The 20,889-nt window shown below is 35.1% G+C and overlaps 1 protein-coding gene across 2 annotated transcripts in view; it reads left to right on the top strand.

Annotated features, from left to right (window-relative positions):
• Positions 1 to 16,074, top strand: part of Ralgps2 (Ral GEF with PH domain and SH3 binding motif 2) — a 136,689-nt gene extending 120,615 nt beyond the window's left edge. Inside the window, exons 15-20 of one of the 2 annotated variants that reach the window (XM_042674681.1) lie at positions 806 to 883; positions 2,293 to 2,398; positions 4,136 to 4,228; positions 6,400 to 6,505; positions 7,939 to 8,030; positions 10,962 to 16,074. In XM_042674681.1, the coding sequence (XP_042530615.1) occupies positions 806 to 883; positions 2,293 to 2,398; positions 4,136 to 4,228; positions 6,400 to 6,505; positions 7,939 to 8,030; positions 10,962 to 10,991 (505 nt within the window). In that variant the 3' untranslated portion in view covers positions 10,992 to 16,074. The remainder of the gene's footprint in view (positions 1 to 805; positions 884 to 2,292; positions 2,399 to 4,135; positions 4,229 to 6,399; positions 6,506 to 7,938; positions 8,031 to 10,961) is intronic. The other variant, XM_042674682.1, reaches the window with a different exon arrangement.
• Positions 16,075 to 20,889: the final 4,815 nt, after the last annotated feature.

Below are 20,889 nucleotides of genomic sequence, written 5' to 3'. Positions count from 1 at the left end.
TCAGCTACTTCCTGGGCCCCCAAAAATAGCACTCTGAATTTTGATCCCACCATATTTCTCCTCTTATTTCCTAGGGAAACACAGATACATCATTGCTTAAGTTGCTAAAATAATTCTTTTTTTTTTTTTAGATATCATTTGTCACCAATGCCACTTATGGCTTTTCCCAGGCAAAGAAGTATCAGTGTTTCTGTGTGTGTGCACACATAGGCGGGTTGGCATGAATTTATTTCCTTTATAAAGCATAGCATTTCAGTTTGGACAAACTCCATTCATAACCATCCCGTTTGTTTATTGGCTTTCTCAATTAATGCTGAAATAAAATGACTAAATTTGTTATTTAATTTTCTTCCTTTATTAGTCTTTGATTTACTATCAAAGATAGAGGTTTTCCTCCTTTGTTTTAACTTTAGAAGCCATGTTGCTTTTAGGTGTCTTCATAGGGACATATAATAAATACTTTTATATTTAAATTGGAATCCAAGAAGTAAAGTTAGAAACAAAAGGCTTTTGAATTATCTTTCACATCTATATAATTAGCCATAAATTGCTCTTTAATTCTTTTAGCAGATTTATGAAAGATAACGTATGTGAAACTGTATAGTAGGTACTAAATACTATATTTGTAGTCAATAATTTTGAAAAACTTGCTGCATGCTTTGAAAAAGAAAGAGGAACTATTATATACTGTCCTTTTGATTTAGAAAGCTATATTGGACAAAAAAACAAGTGTACTCTTCTAGGTATTGATGATTTTGTGAATAAAGTATATGTAATACATACAATTTATAATGGAATCCAACAGGAACAGATTATACCATTCTCTCGGCCCGGTGACAAGAGTGGCACGAAATGGCTATCGGAGCCACATGAAGGCCAGCAGGTACAATTCCCCTGCAAATCAGGGGGGTCTCAGAACTCCTTTTGGTGTTGGTGATTCGCTTACTTGGGTGTGGTCTGACATTATCTCTATTCTTTCTCAACTAATTGATTTTAATACAAATTATCCCCAAATCTTTCCTTCCAAGATTTAATACAGAGAAAGGTTTGAGCTATTCTTTTTGATCCACAGAGCTAATTGCTAAAAGTTACATCTTTTTATTACATTTTCCAAATGCTTCTCTAAGATGGTGGCATTTTAACTGCATAGGTCTTTCAACTGTTGCTAGTTCTTGAATGATCACTTTATTGTTAAGCTACAGTATGTTTATTTTCAGTTTTTTTAAAGAACTTTTTCAGATAAACCATAGAATTTAGACAAATGTATTTCATCAAATAGTTTTTATGTATTTCGACTCATACTCAATTCTTCATCTAGTTAAACTATCTCCTTTTCCTTTCATATTACCTGTAGAAGAAACTAAAGATGGATTGATTGTGGATGTAGAAATGAGTAACCAGTTCAGAATACAGCAAAATAGTAGAAAGCACACTCATTCGGTGTCTGATCTTCTTTTGCATACCTCCCTGGTTATGAAAGCTATAGCATGAAATTTCTTAGGTTAAGTCGCTTTGAAGACACCTAAATAGTCATAAAGGAATAAACTGGAAAACTTCTGTTTTTCTTCACTTCTGTAGGAATTCTACATCTCATCAAATCACCAGTGATTGTCATTTTTATAATGTATTTGTTTTAATTGATTCATATATAAATCATTTTTGGGGAATGATTGGGAAACATTGTACAGTCGTTATTGTGTGATCTTTTTTTAAGATATATGAAAAGGGAATTTTGATCTGGGGAATTTTTCCTTTCTTGGAGAGCTGTTAAGTCATAATTGAGCATTTACACATTAGCAGCATTTAAATGTTACTAAAACTCATTGCAAAAAGCCAGTTTTGAAAAATGTTACTACTCTTTGCTTTTTTTAAAAAACTTGTTTTACAATTAAAATAAGCATAAATTTTCTTTTTTTTTTCTTTCTGGTCTTTTGCTATTTTCAGTTTTATGTACTTAATAATTCTAACATAAAATTATCTCTCCTACCAGGACTTAAAGTTTCTAATGGGGAAAAATAAAGTTACAGTAATGATGCAGCATGGCATGTTAAGAAGACAAAGCCAAATTTAGTCAATATATTTGTTCAAATAAATAATAGTTTTTTAACCATCTTCTGATTTTAATAGCTTCCTAACTTTGACTGCTTACAAATTTCAAATCAATAAACATTTTAAATTATCAGTGTCTTCTTGGCTCTGGACAAAGTAAAGTTTTTAAATTAAGAATAATATTTAAGTATAAAGACTGTAGACAAAAGCTCTAACTTGTGTTTTTCTTTATTTCATTTGTAGTTCTGCAGAGTCAGAAGATTTGGCAGTACATTTATATCCAGGAGCTGTTACTATTCAGGGTGTTCTCAGGAGGAAAACTTTGTTAAAAGAAGGCAAAAAACCTACAGTAAGATTCCATTACATTTATTTTAATACACATCTAAGAATGTGAATGCCTAAGACACTAAAAATTAAGTGGAAAGAAAAGACAAAGTAATGTACTTTGATATAATTTAAAATGTATAAAAAAATGTGCATTTTCCTCATGGGATTTAGTAACAAAGTATTCTATCAGCCATCTAGATTTCAGCTAAATCCCTTGTAAAGTATGTTTACATAAAGATAATCCTATACTTCTCTTTTTACTCATTAAGGTAAATTGTACACAAAACTATTTAAGAGAACCCTAAAGTTACTTCATTAAGAAAAATTATAATGGTTGGGCATAGTGGTACATGCCTGTAATTCCAGCTTTTCAAAGGGCATGGTTTGAGGCCAACCATGTCAAAATGTTAGTCACACCTCATCTCTACAAATGAGCTGGTAATGGTGGTTCACACCTGTAATTCTAACTATATGGAAGTCAAAAGTAGGTGGATAATGGTCAGAAGTCAGCCCCTGGAGAGAAACATGAGACTAACCCAAAAAAAACTACAGCACATATGAGCTGGTAATGTGTCTCAAGTGGTAAAGAGCCTTCTTAACAATCATGAGGCCCCAAGTTCAAAACCTCAGTACTGCCAAGGAATGGAGGAAGGAAGAGAGGGAAGATGGGATATATAGAAATAGAATATTCATACATGTGTTTGAGAAAAATTGCTTAGTAAAACAAAGCTTTTTGTGTGTAACAGTTTGTATTTCCCAGTACCAGTATAGTAGTTTACTAAAACATAAATTTTCTCAAATAACTTTGTGGTTTATCTAATTAAATATAAATTCATCCACACTTAAACCTCTTGAAAATAGGAAGGTTTCTTAAAATACAAAGGTGATTTCTATTTAAGTAATCTTACTTTGCTCTTACATTACAGTAAAGCAAAGGCACAAACAACGAAGAATCTGCACTAGACCATGCAGTGAACGCAGAATAGTATGTCCCTTGAGGGGTCACTGTGCCCACTGTGTGCACTGAACAGTAGGACAGGGTGACTGCCTCATGGATATACATTCCACTGAGGAGACCCAGAGAGGTCCTTTAAGATGATGTGATAGCAAGGCATTTGCATTGCCATCTGTGAAAGGTGTTAGCTTTGTTCAGCTCTAAAGACCAAGAGCCCTAAAGGTCCTGTGTTGTTGAAGCATGGAAAAATGGAGAAAGTAGAGAAAATAAAGTCAGAATAGACTTGGTTGTTGATATTTTACATGATGTATAAGAGAAATAATGGAAATGGAAATAACTTATGGGTTTGAGGGTTAAGCTTAAGTAGATATTGGGAACATTTTTTTTATAGTTCCAAGTTCAGTTTTAACTAGTGAAGGGATGGTGTTAGACATGGTGTTTTGGGAGTCATTAGCATACAGATAATAATCCCAAACTTCAAATACTATCTTTGAAGAAAGTACTAACTGGGGAAAGAGAATGAGTTCTGTGAAGCATCAAGTCAGCTGTATGAAAAAATGTAAAGTGAAACTTAAGGAGCTTGTTATCCCACAGCCTAAGTTAAAGTACTTGAAGAAAGTTAAGAAGCAATGATATTAGCTGAAAATAATAAAGATACTTGAGATACAAGATTTCAAAAATGCTACAATGCTAAGGTTAAGACAGTGGGTCATTGTCACTAAGAAGGTAAACTGAGAAGCCAGTGGCATTTTAATATGTGTTTATCATATGAATATGTTATATTCATGTGTTTATCAATTCCAGGTAGCATCTTGGACAAAATATTGGGCAGCCTTGTCTGGAACACAACTTTTTTACTATGCTGCCAAATCTCTGAAGGCTACAGAAAGAAAACATGTGAGTATTCCTCCTCCGACTTCAGTACTGGATCACAGCCTCTTCTTTATAGTTGTAAAGAAAATAGTCCTAATAGGAGGAAAGGTTTTATTCCATATTCCAGCACAGAAATTTTTATACTTGTTATTGGTATGAATACTATAATGGACTCATCGTTATTTATTAAGACCATTCCAAGGAGGTCTTGGAATAATAGCCTCTATATTTTTAGGTCTCTTTTGAATATCATTATTCTATAGCAAATGTCAAAAAACATTACAAATATCTTGGCATCAGTGCCTTTTCAACCCTGAGTTTTCTCATTCAGAACATAGCTCAGAACTATTACCTTTGAATCTCAGTTTCTAATAAGTAAAATGTGAAAAATTGGGACCAGCATCTAAAGTTCTTTCCATCTCAGTCTCTGCTGCAGTGACACTTTCAGTAATGGAAGAATGAGAGTAATTACTATAAGGTGCTTCCTTGTGCTTCATCTTAAAAGAATCTTCCAGTGCTCTTTTTCTCTGTTTAGAATATTGCTGTAAATTTTTTGCCTGTTGTTCTTACATGACAGTGATAATATGGAAGAAAAATTTCCTGTGCTACATTAACAAAATCACTTTGAGGAAGTGGTAGAATGTTAACCTTGAGCAAAAAAGCTAAAAGACAGCACCTAGCCTATGAGTCCAAGCCCCAGTACCAGCACTCCGCTCACCAAAAAAATAAAAATTAAAATTCCCTTGAGGAATTTTATTTCTAAATCATATATTGAGGAGAGACAATTAAATGGCATATACAGTGGGGAAAGTTAAGAACAATATAAGTAAGTCTTCTTAGTACTTAAAACTTTACTAATGACACTGCCTAATTGAGAGAAGCTCTGCGTACAGTTTCACCCTTTAATCAAACCAGTTATAGAAGAGGATATTTTTGGTTTAAATGTGGGAAATGCCATTAGATCACATTGCCTGCTTTATCAGTATTCCCACTACCCATCACTGTCCTAAATTTCATATTAATCATTGCTCACCTTTCTTTAGGATGTTACCATTTCCCAAATTAATACATTTCAGGGGTGGGGGTTGTAGATTTTCAGGTTTGTTTTTTTTTGTTGTTGTTGTTAGTTTGCTTTTCTTTTTTTTTTAACTTTTTAATTGTTATTATAAAGGTGACATACAGAGGATTTACAGTTGTATAAGTCAGGTAAAGAGTACATTTCTTTTTGGACAATGTCACCATTTCTGGGTTTTTAATACTATAGATTAAACCCAGAGCTGTACCAGCTCCTGAAATCATTTTTGGTTTTTGTTTTGTTGAGTGGCTGCTATTGAGACAGGCTCTCACTATGTAGCTCAGGCTGGCCTCAAACTCGAGATATTTCCCCTCAGCTTCTCAAGTGCTAGTTTTACATCTGTGTATCATCATGCCAGACTGGAATTACAAATTCTTAAGCATTGACTTCCTTACTATTATAATTGTTTACATAACTCTTGTACTGATGTAAAAAAAAAACAGTAACATTCCATTCTATGCATATTGATTTTTGTACCCTAGCTATTTTGTGTAGTCAGCATACTCTGAAACATAACATTTGTAGTAGTAGCAGACATATACTCTTCAAAATTATTCTAATTTTACTGAAACATTTTGCATTGATTGTCCCTAGTTAGTATTACTATGCTTTATAGTGAGAAAGAAAGGTTGATATGGTTAAATTAAGTCCTTTAGGACTTAACTTTTCTTTTTTTTTGTCTGTCATGGGGCTTGAATTCTGGGCCTGAGTGCTGTCTTATCAGTTCTTCAGCTCAAGGCAAGCGCTCTACCACTTGAGCCACAGTGCCACTTCCAGTTTTCTGGTGGTTTATTGGAGCTAAGAGTCTTATGGACTTTCCTGTCCATGTTGGCTTTGAACTGCAGTCCTCAGATCTCAGCCTCCTGAGTAGCTAGGATTACAGGAGTGAGCCACCAGCACCCAGCAGGACTTAATTTTTTAAGGCTATCTAAAGAGGGCATACTAAATGCATCTTAGTAGGAAAAGGTCTGAAGCTGACCTGAACTAACATGAAATCTCAAATCTCATCTTTCATTAGGAGGAACTGAAATTCTTACATAAGAATTAACCATAAAACTCATGAGTTTTACTTTTTAATTTTAGTTTTAGTTTTATTAATAAATTTATCATTTCATCTCAGTTCAAATCAACATCAAATAAGAACGTCTCTGTAGTCGGATGGATGGTGATGATGGCTGATGACCCAGAACATCCAGACCTCTTCTTATTGACTGACTCTGAGAAAGGTGACTTATTGGAACTAAGACAAGAGCTTAAAGTACTATGGATGCATAGCATTTTAGAAAGCCCAAAATCCAGTTTAATTGGAATACTAAATAGAGGAAATGCTTCTGTAGCTTTACCTTTGAAGGAACTATTTTTAAAACATACTTCAGTGAGCCAGTATTTTTATAGTTTATTTTCTTTACCACTTAGACATAAGCTTAAAAATTGAAAGCTCAAGTAATTATTAGAAGGATAATAGGGGGTAGGGGTTGGGAATTTGAGAATATAGCCCATTGTTACTTAAAAATTTCAGAAATTATACCCTTAAATGAAAGTGCTAGTATTCCTTTAATTTTTATTCTGTTACTTTAATTGGTTATTTGGCTCAAATCCCTTTCTACATTAATTTAAATACTTTACATATACAGAAATTTATCAGTCCCATAATTGGCTATTAGCCTAATTTAGAGTTTGTGAAGTAAATGAGAAAAATTGGAGAGTGAGCTACGTATGACCACATCATACCCCCTGACCTTCCCTTTATCTTCTATGAACACTACAGGGACCATCAGAAAAGACTCTAGAGCAGTTGTTGCTTTTACTTTATAACAACTGCCAACACTTGGCAAGTACCACAGAGGAGACCCAAAAAGAAATGCACATCTGCCCAGAGTTCCTTACTACAGCAGCTCACAAGTGATGTAGTCAAGTTCTGAGTCCTTTGAATATACTATAAAGGGGAGGGGGAAAAAATAAAAACCTGAGACAGTGCAGGCAAAGTTAAACTTAAAGTAAGCATAATACATGAATGTTGGTTTATTTTCCATTTACCTTAATATATGCAGCCAAATAAAATGTTCTTAGTATGAATTTTTTTTGTCATATACCAAATTTGGCACTTGATAATTTCTCGTTTCTAAAAGAGAAAAGATGTCTCCATAGATTTTTCCAGGGAGCCCATAGAACAACTGGAAATTTACCATAATCATGGCCAGTGTGTTGTAACTAAAGGCTAAAAGTATAACTAATACCCTTAATTATGTTACATAACTGATGTTTATTAACCATATTGAAGTATGCAAATACTTAACTGTTAACATGTAATATTTAGGTTAAATACTATTAACATATTTTACATTCTTATCTAGACAGACAAATCTAGTAAGCCATATAGTTATTTTACCTTAGATACTATTTCTAAAAACAATTAAACCATCTTTTTTTCTAGTTTAAAACCAGCAAAACAGTGGCTTTGTGAATATGAATATAAAATAGCATGTTAATGATTTACATAAACCAAATCTTTGTTCATACTACAAAGTCATGTAGTCAGTGAATAGAATTCTGAAACTGAGAACTCTAGATATATGCATCACTATAATATCTAGTAGAGTTTTAACATGGAATGTTCCTTAAATTTTTATTATTTTCCACTTGCTTTTTGTAATTTTAGGAAATTCATACAAGTTTCAAGCTGGCAGTAGGATGAATGCAATGCTGTGGTTTAAACATTTGAGTGCAGCCTGCCAAAGTAACAAACAACCGGTAAGCATTTTTCTTCATTCTCAACATAATCCATAACTTGGGAATATATTGAAAAGTTCCAAGAAAAGTGAGTAGAAATATTGTCTTTCTTTTCAGACAGGTTTCATAGCTTAGGCTGCTTGGAACTCACCAGGGTAGCCAGGCTTCTCTCAACCCTGCAAACCTCTTGCCTCAGCCTCCCTAATGCTGAGATTACAGTGTGTAATCCTTTGCCCAGTTGACTAGAAGAACTAGGAAAATGGTATGGTTTTTATTGTCTTGTTAACAACAATCTGTAAGACATGAAGCACATTTTAATAAGGATCTAGACAACAGACAGAATTTCAAATAGTAAGAGTTACACAAAATAAATTATAGAAACAACTTTAGATAAAGTGTACAGGGGAGCTATCTTAAAAATGAGACTAGGGCTGGGAAAGTGGCTCAGTGGTAGAGCGCTTGCCTTGCATGCCTGAGGCCCTGGGTTCGATTCCTCAGCACCACATAAGCAAAAAGAAAAAAGCCGGAAGTGGCGCTGTGGCTCAAGTGGTAGACGCTAGCCTTGAGCTGAAGAGCTGAGGGACAGCGCCCAGGCCCAGAGTTCAGGCCCCATGACCAGACCCAAAAAAAAAAAAGGAGACTATTGCCAGGCACCGGTGGCTCACGCCTGTAATCCTAGCTACTCAGGAGGCTGAGATCTGAGAATCGCAGTTCAAAGCCAGCCCGGGCAAGAAAGACTGTGAGACTCTTATCTCCAATAAACCACCCCTGTATTTGCAATGAAACCAGACTTTCCTTATGTTTTTTTAAGGTAATGTTTTAATTAAGGTAATAAGTACATTTCCTGTTAAGCATTGTTACCCCCTCCTTTGTTTTCCCCCTTTGTTTTCCCTTCTCTTCCTATCTCCCCAACTTCCCTCTCCCACCTTATAACAAGAATTTTTTTTTAAGTGAAAGGCTTTCAGCTACAAAGGCAAAAGAATCTCTCCAGTTTTCTCCAGGTCTTGTTACAGTAGTAACGTAAACAACTTAGAGCTATGGGTTTTCTAGAACCTTTTGACAAGCATGAATTTAGGATATTCATAGGACAAAAGTTTACAATGATTACTATCAGCAGCTAATTTTGAAAAGTAAAATGTACTATAAAAGTTCAAAGGAGGAGGCAACAATACTCAATAGGAAATGTACTCATTACCTTGCTCGTGTAACTTAACCCCTCTGTACAACATTTTTACGATAAAAAACGTACCAAAAAAAAGTTCAAAATGCTTGCCTGGTGCTAAGAGTTTATGCCTAGAATCCTATCTACTCAGGAGGCAGGAAAGTCCATGAGACTCTTATCTTCAGTTACCCTCCAGAAAACCCAAAGTGGTTCTGTGGCTCAAAGTGGTAGAGCACTAGCCTTGAGCAAAAAAAAAAAAAAAGCTGAGGGGACAGCGCCCAGGCCCTGAGTTCAAGCCCTAAAACCAACAAAAAAGACAGTATTTGCATAGCAGCAGAGAGGTTCAATGTTTTTACTAGTAGAGCTGCCTGCTAAACAAGTAAGCAGATTTACGTAAGTAGGGTTTTTTTTTGTTGTTGTTGTTTCTGTATCTGTCACACCATGGAAACAAATTTATAAGTAAAACCTGTGAAACTTGACAATTTTTAGAAGACTGGTTCAAATACAAAATAATTTAATAAATCATAAACAACTTAAGAAATGAGACATTTACTTAAGTAAGATAGAGAATTTAAAAGCACTTACATATTTCATTTACAATTGTATTCAGAGGGATTTTATATGTGTCAGTACTGGGACTTGAACTCAGGGCTTGGCACTATCCCTAAGCTGCTTTTGCTCAAGGTTAGCACTCTACTACTTGAAATACTGCTCCATTTCTGACTTTTGAGTGGTTGTTGGAGATAAGAATCTCACAAACTTTCCTGCCCAGTCTTGCTTCAAATCTTGATCCTCAGATCTCAAATTCCTGAGTAGCTGGTATTAAAGGCATGAGCCCCTGGTGCCTGGCTCCCAATGGGATTTTTTTATTCAGAAGCTAACATAAAAGTGCTCCTGGTTTTGAATGTAACAAGTTTCAGAAAGACTGCTGGTATGTGAGAGCTGTTGAGCCAGAGTAAGGAATGAGGTAAACCAAGTGCTGGTGGCTTATACCTGTAATCCTAGTTACTCAGAGGCTGAGATCTGAGGATTGGAGGTTTGAAGACAGCGGGGCAGGAAATGCCATATTATCTCCAATTCACCACCAGAAAACCAGAAATGGTACTGTGGCTCAAAGTGGTAAAGAGCTAGCTTTGAGCAAAAAAGCTCAAGGACTTTGCCGAGGCCCTGAGATCAAGCCAGCAACCAAAAAAAAGGCAGACCAGTGTCTTCTGAATAGCTCTGCTAACATAGCTTTGGAAACCTGCTTTAAGAATTGAGAATGTTTTCTTTTAGGATGAAACTGACTTTAGTCCTTTAACTAGAAAATTCAAGTACTTTTTTAAAATAGAAAGTATTTCAGAGGTTACTCTAGAATTTCAGTCTTAAAATTAATCAAATTAAGTTCAGTACAACCTAATATGTGTTGTTTTTTTTCTGAGTCACAAGGTGTCAGATCAGAATTTAATAATGAAATTTGCTCTTTCAGACTTACTTCCAAAATAGTTCTGCAAAGAAGTCCTTAATATTTGTTATAGTAATCATCTATGTTGTTTTCAAAATGTGCCTGTAGCAATTCCTTGTGATTCTTACACACATTGCCCTTTCTTCCTGTCCACATATCAGTTTACTTGAAAGAGTTTATTAACTTATTTCAGTAATTTTCTCTTTTAAAATGTTCTATTAATATGTCTTATTAATTGTAAATACTGAAATTCCTCTTGAGTAATATTCAAGTCTAAAAGATTTGGGCTTGCCTAAATGACAAGGAAAGGTTTTTAATGCACTTTGTAATTGGTTAATTTTTTTAGGTTCCTACGAACTTGATGACTTTCGAGTAAAAGCCTAAGAGAAAGTGAAGGTAAACCATTAGGACCTGAGGAAACAGCGCCAGCTGCAAACCATCCTGTGCCAGGCAGAGCCCTGAGCTGCATCAGCCTTTGGAGTTCTGAACCAAAAGAGCACTAATTTCAGGGAATGAAGTGAAATATTCCCAGAGAACAATTTGGAGTTGCAAAAAAAAAAAAAAAAAAACTGCCATAAACCATGCTTCTTAACTCAAACTGACTTGTGGAAACCACTGCCTTAAAAGAATGAAAGGAAAACCAACATGAAACACCAAATAGTGTGTGTGAATCTTCTGGCGGTGCTGTGCTTGGAGTAGATTGTAGCTAAGTTGCATTTCTTTTAATTTTGTAATAATTTTGGAGGGGGAACCACCTTTTTAGATACACTTTAAAAAGGAAAAACATTTCTTAGGGATTATATGAGGAGCTGGTTTTGAACTGCAGCTGACACATTTAATTTAGTAGGGACTATACCAGCAGCCCACCTATAGTGTGTGCATTCTCCTTTGTTTTCGCACTGCAAGAGTATAGAAATGGGAAATGTTAGTAAGTCATGTGAGTTATCAGGGTTTGGTTGGGATAAGGGGCTTGTTTGTTTTGTGTTGAATGAGGGAAGATCTTTTTAAACTGTTAGGGAACATTATTTCCACAGGAGACACAAAAGCTGAGTGTTCATACGCCAGAGTATTTTTAAGTAGGCTCCAGAACACATGGTTGCTTCTAACTAAGGTTAATGCTTAGTTTCATTTATGAAGTCATTGTTCAGCCATAGATCTGCTTAATAGAAAACTATAACCCCAAACTAAAGTTTCCTGAGATCTTAGAATAACTAGAATTTTTTCAAGTTAATCGAATTATCTCTTTTAATCACAGTTTTTTTTTTTAAACATCAAGGGTGATACTGATATTTTGCCAGGATACTTTCTTTTACAGTGTTTATTGTGCATAATGCCAGAGTTATTTTTTTATTCATTTTTGTTCAGTATGAAAGTCAAGACCTATTTGTTTAAAAGATACTTCATATATGTATTTTACCTTAAGACAAAATAATCATAAGGATAAAGGCTGAATTTGAGGTTCTAGGAATTTTAGCCCTTTCCTTCTTATGTAACTCACCATTTTTCTGAAAGCTTACTATAGGTCTCTGACATAAACCTTATTTTTCTGTAATTGACCCAAGCCATTTTGAGAGAGTTAGTCTATGCAATAGTGCATTTTAATTTCTAAAATAAGTATTGACCTTAAGAAGTCTTGAAGGTGAGATACCTTGGGATTTTTTAACAAGAAATAACTCTTGAATAAAGATTCTATGTTGAATGTTACAGATTTGTAAGGCATCATAAATTTTACTAATGGCCCAGAGTAAGAATGTTTTTTGACTAATACCTGCTAATAGACTTGTGTTATTTTCAGTCTCACATGAAATTTGCATACTTTTTTAAAAATTGCAAGTATTTTAGCCTCAAGTCCATTAAACTTAAGTAGAAGATACTGCATATACAATAATTAGCTAAAACTGTGTCCAAAGAAAAACATGAGAACTTTCTGTATTTTTGGTTTAAAGAGTTCAAATATGTTTCTCGTATAACAATTAGAAATACACTGTTTCCAGGTTTTAGTGAGATAGGCTGGAGAGGGTAAATGTTGCCTATGCTGAATGATTTTTCAGTCAGTGATCTAAGCTTAACCCATGTTGGGTACACATAGAAAGACACCATCTGCATAGCCAGCAGTATTACTGTGTAGACCTTGTACATCTTTCTTTTGTTTTACATTTTTAAAAGTTCCTTAATTTGATTATTATTTTTAGAAATAATGTTTTGATAGTATATATGCTTTTTATAAAATATTGTGAATTTAGAACCCTGTGGATTTTTTTGTCATGAATAAGCTAAGGTGTAGATACATTGTAAGTTAACCATATCTATAGAGATAGGTAACTGAAAGTGAGAGGTGACATCACACAGTTTTGCCAAAGAGCAAGCACTAAGATGGAAGATGTGTTTGACATTTTCAAACTATAAACATTAATAGTTGCTTTATAGAGTAAAAATACTGTTCAAATTTGGTTAACCAGTCCATAGATTAAACTAACAGTTTGATAGGAATCTTCATTTTCTCTTGTTAAATTTACTTATTCAAAAGATTAGCTATTACATTCTAAGATTATTTCATCATTTGAAACATTGAAACCAGTGAGAAATGAATTAGTGTATGTGAGGGGTTTTTTTAACTCTATAATTCACAAAATGTAAGTCATCAAATTATATTAAATATTTTCAGTAGCTTACTACTTGAAAGATAAATCTTTTTCTGCCTTAAGCTGAAAATTAGTGACCCAGAAGTTCAAAATTTCCTAGGTAAGAGGAAATTACTCAGAATTTAGTTGTAATTTAAATAGCTAGTTTATGAACATATTGATTAGCATGTCATACGCTGGTGTGGTAAGTGTGCATACAAAATAAACTACGTAATGATCTTCCTAAAGCACTGCTTTGTTTCATACCCCCTCTGTTTTCAGGTTTTATTTTTCAGAATATCTTTCATTATAACCTCAAAGTTACAAGAATTGAATTGATCAAACACATCTTCCTTTTCCATTTTCTTCAGTTTATAAATGCTGCTTAAGCATTACAAAAAGGGATCCAAACAATCTTGAGTGTTTTTTTTTTTTTTTAATTCTCTCTCAGCATGTGCTTCAAGGACAACTTTTTCCTGTGTGAAAAATTCTATACAACTATTGCACAACCTTCTGAATAGAGTGTTGATATTAGGTTTTATGTCCAGAATTGGGGTGCTTATACTTGCAACAGTTTTATAAATGGCTTTTCAATCTTCTAGAAGATTTACAAAAGAGCACAAGAAGCGCTATTACTATAGAAGAAAAAAGACTGGGAGAAATGTTTACAGTCTAGCATATCTATGTTACTTGAAATTCAGCCCTCTGAGATGAGCCAATCTCAGAATTACTAGCATTTACTTTACTAATGACTTTAGCATAAGTGTTATCCCCCTCTAAGGTTAAATCTGTAAGCTATATACATTTATTACTGAAAATAAAATTGATCAGCATCATTCTATTTCGAAATCAATACTAATAGTAGATTTAACCCATTGGCTTTTTAAGACTATAGATTGACTGTTGATACCTTCCTGGTTTTGAGGCATATTCCTTTAAAACTAGTATTTGTTTAAACCACCATGTATCTTACGCCAACAGGGGATATCAGTGTTACTTAATATAAGATAATCTTGAATAAAAAGAAGTCTTTTGCCTCAAATGCTTCTAATTGGATCCCTTTTTGAAAGATAAATACTGACTGTATTTGGTAGAATAGTACTACTGTTGCCCGATACCAAGCAAGTGATGAGGTTTGTTTGGCTTCTTTTAGTGACCTTTTAGGAGTTTGTTTTTTTCTTTTATAAGTTCTTTCAAACTTTTTATGATTTCACAGTTATATATTCTGAGATTTTTTTTCTAAAATTGAGATACAGTTATTAAATCCCACTGGTGACTTAATTTCTTTCCATGTAAACCTTCTCAAAATGATTTAAGTACCTTTAGTTTTCCTCCCCTAAAAAATGGCTTGTGTCTAAAGAGACTCTTTTCTGTTTAGAGGGTTCTAAAGAAAAAGATCTGTGCTTAAAACCCTTCCACTGAAAGCAATTTCCTTTCACCTGCATCTCTAGTTGTAGTCTGGAGAAATTTGATCAGTGCCTTAGCAGTTTGAAGACCAATTTTTAGAGCATTGAGTATGACAGTGATCATTTGCCCCTTTACCTCAGGAGTATGCTGACTCTCTCTCTGCCAGCAAGTCTAAGGTAGTCTGTACTGATATCTCTGGGTATTTGTGGCTGTCGCCCTTGGTTCTTGAGGTCTTTTTCAAATAAACACTCTCCCTGTGCTCTTTTCTTTCTGGACAAGAGATATAAAGTAAATCCACTCAAATCAACCATTAGATAAGCACTCTGAAAAAATAACTTTGAAGAGCATTCATTCATCTCAGTTCATTTTTATTTTGTTATAGTTGTAATGAAAAAGCCCTTTACAAAATCCCTAGAAGAGTAGAATTTGTTGGAGCTTATTTTATTAGAGCTACTGAAATCTTGGAATGATGCCCTTTGGTGGCCAAAAATGAAATTTAGTTTGTTCTTATGGATAAGGTATCACTTAACTTACCAGTTACTGTTTACTTGAAAATAACTATGGCAAGAAAGTGATAAAGCCTGTAAGTATATAAAAGACTAAACTATCTTTCTTGATAGAAGCAAAGTTTGGGAATATTGCTTCTCTAAAAGTATTAGAAGCTTCTGTTATTTGTTTGAGTTAGGATGCTATGTTCACATTCTTTATAAAGGTCATGTGTTCCACTGTAGACAGGTAGACATAAATGGTGTTGAAGCTCAAATGATAGGGTTAAGTAGTCCTTGAGGCTTATTAGCAGAATTTAAATCTTGATTCTAGTTATTCAGACTGCAAAGCAGTGGTGGGGTTATGAGAATACAGAGCGTGTGCTTTGGAATGGAACTTTTGATTTCTTAATAGAAAAATGAAGAAATCACAAATAGGAACTGTTTTGCATAAAAGGTAACAAATATTGTTTCCTCCAAAAAAGCCACCTACTAGAACTGCTCACAAAATAGTCCTGTAATTATTAATATAATAGATAAAATAGCTGGTAAGTCACTAAACTCTCAAAGTGTTTGAACACCTTAATTGTTGACATTTGTTGTTTATCAGCCTACCAAAGTATCTTGCAAGGGAAAGGGAATCTGGTTCACAATATAATCTAAAGGAGAGCAAAACCAGTAGGGATAAAGTACCCAATGTGTTTTACTAAAACACAAGCCATTTTTATTCTTTATCGCAGTTAACTTGAGGTACTCTAATGATGAAGCACTCAATTGCACTATGACCTCCTGGAGTGATGTGCAACTTGGTTCCTCTCTTTTCCTTTTAATATGAAAATGTGAATGTGTGATCTTCAGTGTGTTTGCATAAGCTAACTTTAAATGAATCTAAGAAGTTTTCTGAAAAAAATATTTCTAATCTATTGAAATAAATCACTTAAAATTATAGATTGTGTGAAGATGTTTTGTTACCATAATTAACTTTTTGTGTGTGTCAGTCCAGGGGCTCAAACTCAAGACCTGGGTGCTATCCCTGAGCTTTCCTTCCCCATCCCACCCCCGTCAAGGTTAGTACTCTATCACTTGAGCAACAGCTCCACTACTGGCTTTTGGGTGGTTAGAGATAATGTTTCAAAGACTTCCCTGCTAAATCTGGCTTCATCAGATTTTAGCCACCTTTAGTTAGCTAAGTTAGTATTACAGGCATGAGCCACCTGTACCAGGCTAATTTATCATTAATTTTTAAAGTGCAAACCAATTTTAAATTGATTATTATTTTCCCTCTCAAAAGTAGTCAAGAAGGATTGATTGCTGGTACGGGATCTGTCTGAGTAAATTTTATTCTTATGAAACCCATGGTGAGAATGTGCCTTGTCACATGGTACATTAATAGTCTAGGCCTAGTTACTCAGAAGGCTGAGATGTAGAGGACCACAGTTTGAAGTCAATCTGGGCAGAAAATTAAGTCAGACTTCATTTCCAAAATAACCAGGTTGTGCTGATGCCATGGACTTAAGTGGTAGATTGTCAGCCAAGCAAATTTGAGGTCCTGAGTTAAACTCCAATACCACAAATCAAAACAAAAAAAAAAAAGAAAAAATTTTAGTTAATAGATTTTGTTGGAATTAAGTCACAAGAACAATAGTTTCTTCCAATGTTTAATCTTACCTATTTTTCTTGTCTTAATTTGTCTGGGATTCCAGAGCAATACTAGGTTAAATGCAACTATATATAGTATGTCAAAGAATTTACTCATTCTCAAAAGAGTGTGTGTATAAGAGGAATTTTCTGCCTTTGATTTAAACCCCAGTTTCTTTTTGTGGGAGCATGTTTACACTTTTAGGCAGAAAATGAGTGGTCATTTACACCCAGCTACCACTGGTCATCAAATGCCAATAGTAATTATAATACTCAGCCACAGAATGTGCAAAAATCTAAAGTGCCAGCAAGTAATTAAATTTCTTTCTGAATGCCACTTGTTCGTAATTTGTCAGTGTCTAGAGATACCTGGTTGTCATAACTGAGAGAAGGTTCCTCTAGAGGCAAGGGATGCTGATGGGCATCCTGCAGTAGGATTACTGAAATGTCAGTAGCACCAGGACTCAGACTCTGCCTTGTGTAATTGAGTTACATCCCATAACTTCACTATGTTGATCTTGACTCTAGGAAAGCGTTTATGTTTGAACTCTTCCTTTCCAGAAACATTCAAGTAATACAAAAAATCTACAGAGTGAAAGTTGGATGTCCACCTGCCCAACTCCCCACTCTGTATTTAATAAACCACTGTCTTTGTTCTGTAACCCTAGCTGAAATTCTTTCTGCCTCAGGCTCTAGAGGCTTTTTGATTTTCTACCTCTCTAAAGACAACTTAAGACTATCACATATATTCTAGTCACAAAAGTATTAAAGCAACAGTAAGTCATTTCAGATGTCAAAATTATTTAGCTAACATACAAGATAAGCTATATGAGATTGTTAGTATTTAACCACGTTGGCCTATAAAATGGCAATTTCATATAGTACACCCTAGTATTTTCCTGAAAGATGAAAATAAGTCACATCGCTATTCTTAACATTTTTAAAAATCAGTTGCATGTGTAATTCTACTCAGGAGGCTGAAATACAGAAGATGGTACAAAGCCAATCTGGGCAGAAAAGTTTGAGAGATTTCTTCAAACCCACAAGAAGCAAGGCGAAGCACCATCTAAGCAAGCACCAGGTCCTGAATTCAAACCTCAAAACCTAGGGGCTGAGGAGGGAATTTTGGACACATTTACTGTAATAAACACAATGCCTCCAAATTTGAGGAAGAGAAACATCATGTTTTCATCTTTATTTGGACTTAACTACTAAAAGCTGAAAATTAGCTGTTTCATCCTTTAGTTCTAATTTTAAATATTTGGTTTTTCTCACTTTCCTTGCCTTCTCTCATTTCTCTTTGATTCGTTGGCTTTGAATATATCTACCAAAGTGGTATATATTCTCCAGTGCTTATGTTTTCATTCCCTGAGTTAGAACATCAAAATCAACCCAGCCATGGAAAATGATTCTGGGAGTGTAATTGTGTGTATGGATTTACCCATGTTTCATTCTTGTGCCCTCAGCAACTGGAAGAACGTATACCATCCAGTAAGTGTTAAATGCTAAAAAGCTTACATGAGGCACAGGATCCCACCAGACTCCAGTGATTTCTGTGACTATAGAAGAATTTTACAGCTGGGCACTGGGGGTTCACACCTGCTAGCTACTCATGGTTCAAAGCCATCCCAGTCTGTGAGACTTATCTCCAATTAAAGCACAGAAAAAGCTGTGACCCTGTAGCTCAAGTGGTGGAGTGCTACTCTTGAGCAAAAGGAGCTCAGGGAAAGCACCCAGGCCCAGAGTTCAAGCCACAGGACCAACCAAAAAACAAAAAAGGAAAAGAAAGAAAAAAGAAAGCAAATGCCTTTATAGGTGGATTCACCTTCCTAGTCAAAAGGCAGTGGGTAAACACATGATTAAATAAGACTTCATACCAGCAAGTCATAAACACATAATTAAGCAACACTTCATACCAGAAAGACAAATAGGCTGGAAATGGAACAATAAGAATTTTCATACGAATAGTAACCGAAAGAGTTTTATGTTACTGTCAGTCAAATCCTTTAAATCAAAAAAATTACAAGACATTAAAGCGATATGTGAAAAGATGGGTCAAGTGATAAAGTACCATTAAGTGGCCTGTAATCCTTGCTACTTGAAGGATGAGAGGGAGGATTGAAATCCAAGGCTAACCTGGGCAGAAAGATTCACGAGACCCCTTGTCAACTAAGTGTGGATATGGTGGCATGTGCCTGTTATCCTAGCTTCTGTATGAAACATAAAATAGGCAGATCATGGCCTAGGCTGGGAGCAAGGCCTTACTAAAAAAAAAAAAAAAAGTGCTGGAGGCAGGCGTGGCTCAGCAGTAGAATATCCACCTAGCAAGCCATGAGGTATTAAATTCAAACTCCAGTACTACAAGAGGTGGGAGGAAGGGGGCACTGTGCAGAAAAGGTTTGGTATAGTAAGATTAGAAAAACATGTGCCTTACAACCAAATATATTTTGAAATATATAATGGAAGATAGTACAGAATTCTAGGTGGAACATAGATTGATCTATGTCCAATACTTATCTACTTCCTGTAATGGGCAGAATAAACAGAAGATAAATTAATTTGATATAATAAAATTTTACCCAACAACAACATACACATTTTAGGTGTGCAAGGGACATTTTTCCAGAATGAATCATACATGTATTAAGCTACAAATAGAAAAGCTTAAATGAGGCACAGAATCCATATTTAATAAACCACTCAGATCTCAGCCTCCTGAGTAGGCTAGGATTACAAGCATGAGGCACCAGTGCCCAGCCTGAGATCCTGGTATGAAGACAGCTCAGGCAGGAAAGAGTGAAGCTTTTATCTCCACTGTACCACCGAAAAAGCCGCCTTGAGCATAAGCAGCTCGGGTAGCACCCAAGGCCTGAGTTCAAGCTCTAAGACTGGCATTTTTAAAAAGTCAAAAGTCATATTTCTAAGTACTAGCAATTTCAAAAGCAAATAATTTAACTTACAAAAGTACCAAAAATAATAAGAGCTGAGGGGAAAGCTAAAAGCTATTATTGCTGAAAAGAAAGACAAATAAATGGGAACTGCTGAGTGTTCATGAGTTGGAACTATCCAAAGCCATCAACAGATTTAGTGCAATCCCTACCAAAATTACAAATTTGTTTCACAAAAATAGGAAACCCTTCCTAAAATTTGTATAGAATCTCAAGAGACCCACTCACAAATAGCCAAAGCAATCTTGGAAAAGAGATCAAAACATCTTGACACTAACTATACTGTAATCAAAGCTTTATTATACTAGCATAAAGACAAACCTAAACCAATAGAACAGAACAGAAAGCTTAGAGATAAGTCCACAGTGATGGCGAAATGTTTTGTTTCTGCCAATACCAGAAATTGAACTCAAGGCCTTATACTCATTCAGCTTGCCTGCTCACCTGGTGATATTCTGCATCACCAATCATTCCAGAGTTGAAGACTTAAAGCCGGGCACTGGTGGCTCACACCTGTAATCCTAGCTACTCAGGAGGCTGAGATCTGAGGATTGCCATTCAAAGCCAGCCCGGGCAGGAGAGACCATGAGACTCCTATCTCCAATAAACCACCAGAAAACTGGAAGTGGTGCTGTAGCTCAAGTGGTAGAGCGCTCGCCTTGAGCTGGAGAGCTGAGGGACCACGCCCAGGCCCAGAGTTCAAGCCCCACGACCAACCAAAAAAAAAAAAAGACTTCAAACCAGATACTACATCACTTTCATTAAGGTGACTTCTAAAAAATAGTGAACGTTGATGAGAATATGAGAAATTTGGGGAACTTTTGTATACTGTTGGTAGAAACGGGGAATGAAAAATGGTAGCTATGTATGTAAAATTTTACATCCTGGTAAAACAGTATGGCAGTTACTCTAAAAACTGCCACATAATCTAGCAGTTCTAAGTTTTTATACCCAAAAGAATTGAAAATAAGGTCATAAGGAACTATTGGTATATCCAGCTTCAAACAATGTGCTTAGGAAATCTGAAGAGAAGCTAAGTGAATGAGTTGGTGAAGTGTGGTGTATACCTATGATGGATATTAACTAGGTCTGAGGAAGAAAAGGCTGGTAAATGCCACAACATGGATAAACCTTGAGGATGTTGTGCCAAGGAAATCCAGTCCAAGTTCAGTATT

Source organism: Dipodomys spectabilis, unplaced genomic scaffold (assembly GCF_019054845.1).
Source record: "Dipodomys spectabilis isolate Male_0828 unplaced genomic scaffold, ASM1905484v1 ptg000019l, whole genome shotgun sequence".
Lineage (NCBI taxonomy): Eukaryota > Metazoa > Chordata > Mammalia > Rodentia > Heteromyidae > Dipodomys > Dipodomys spectabilis.
The sequence above is the reverse complement of the archived record's forward strand: the minus strand, read 5'-3'. Positions and strand labels throughout refer to the sequence as shown.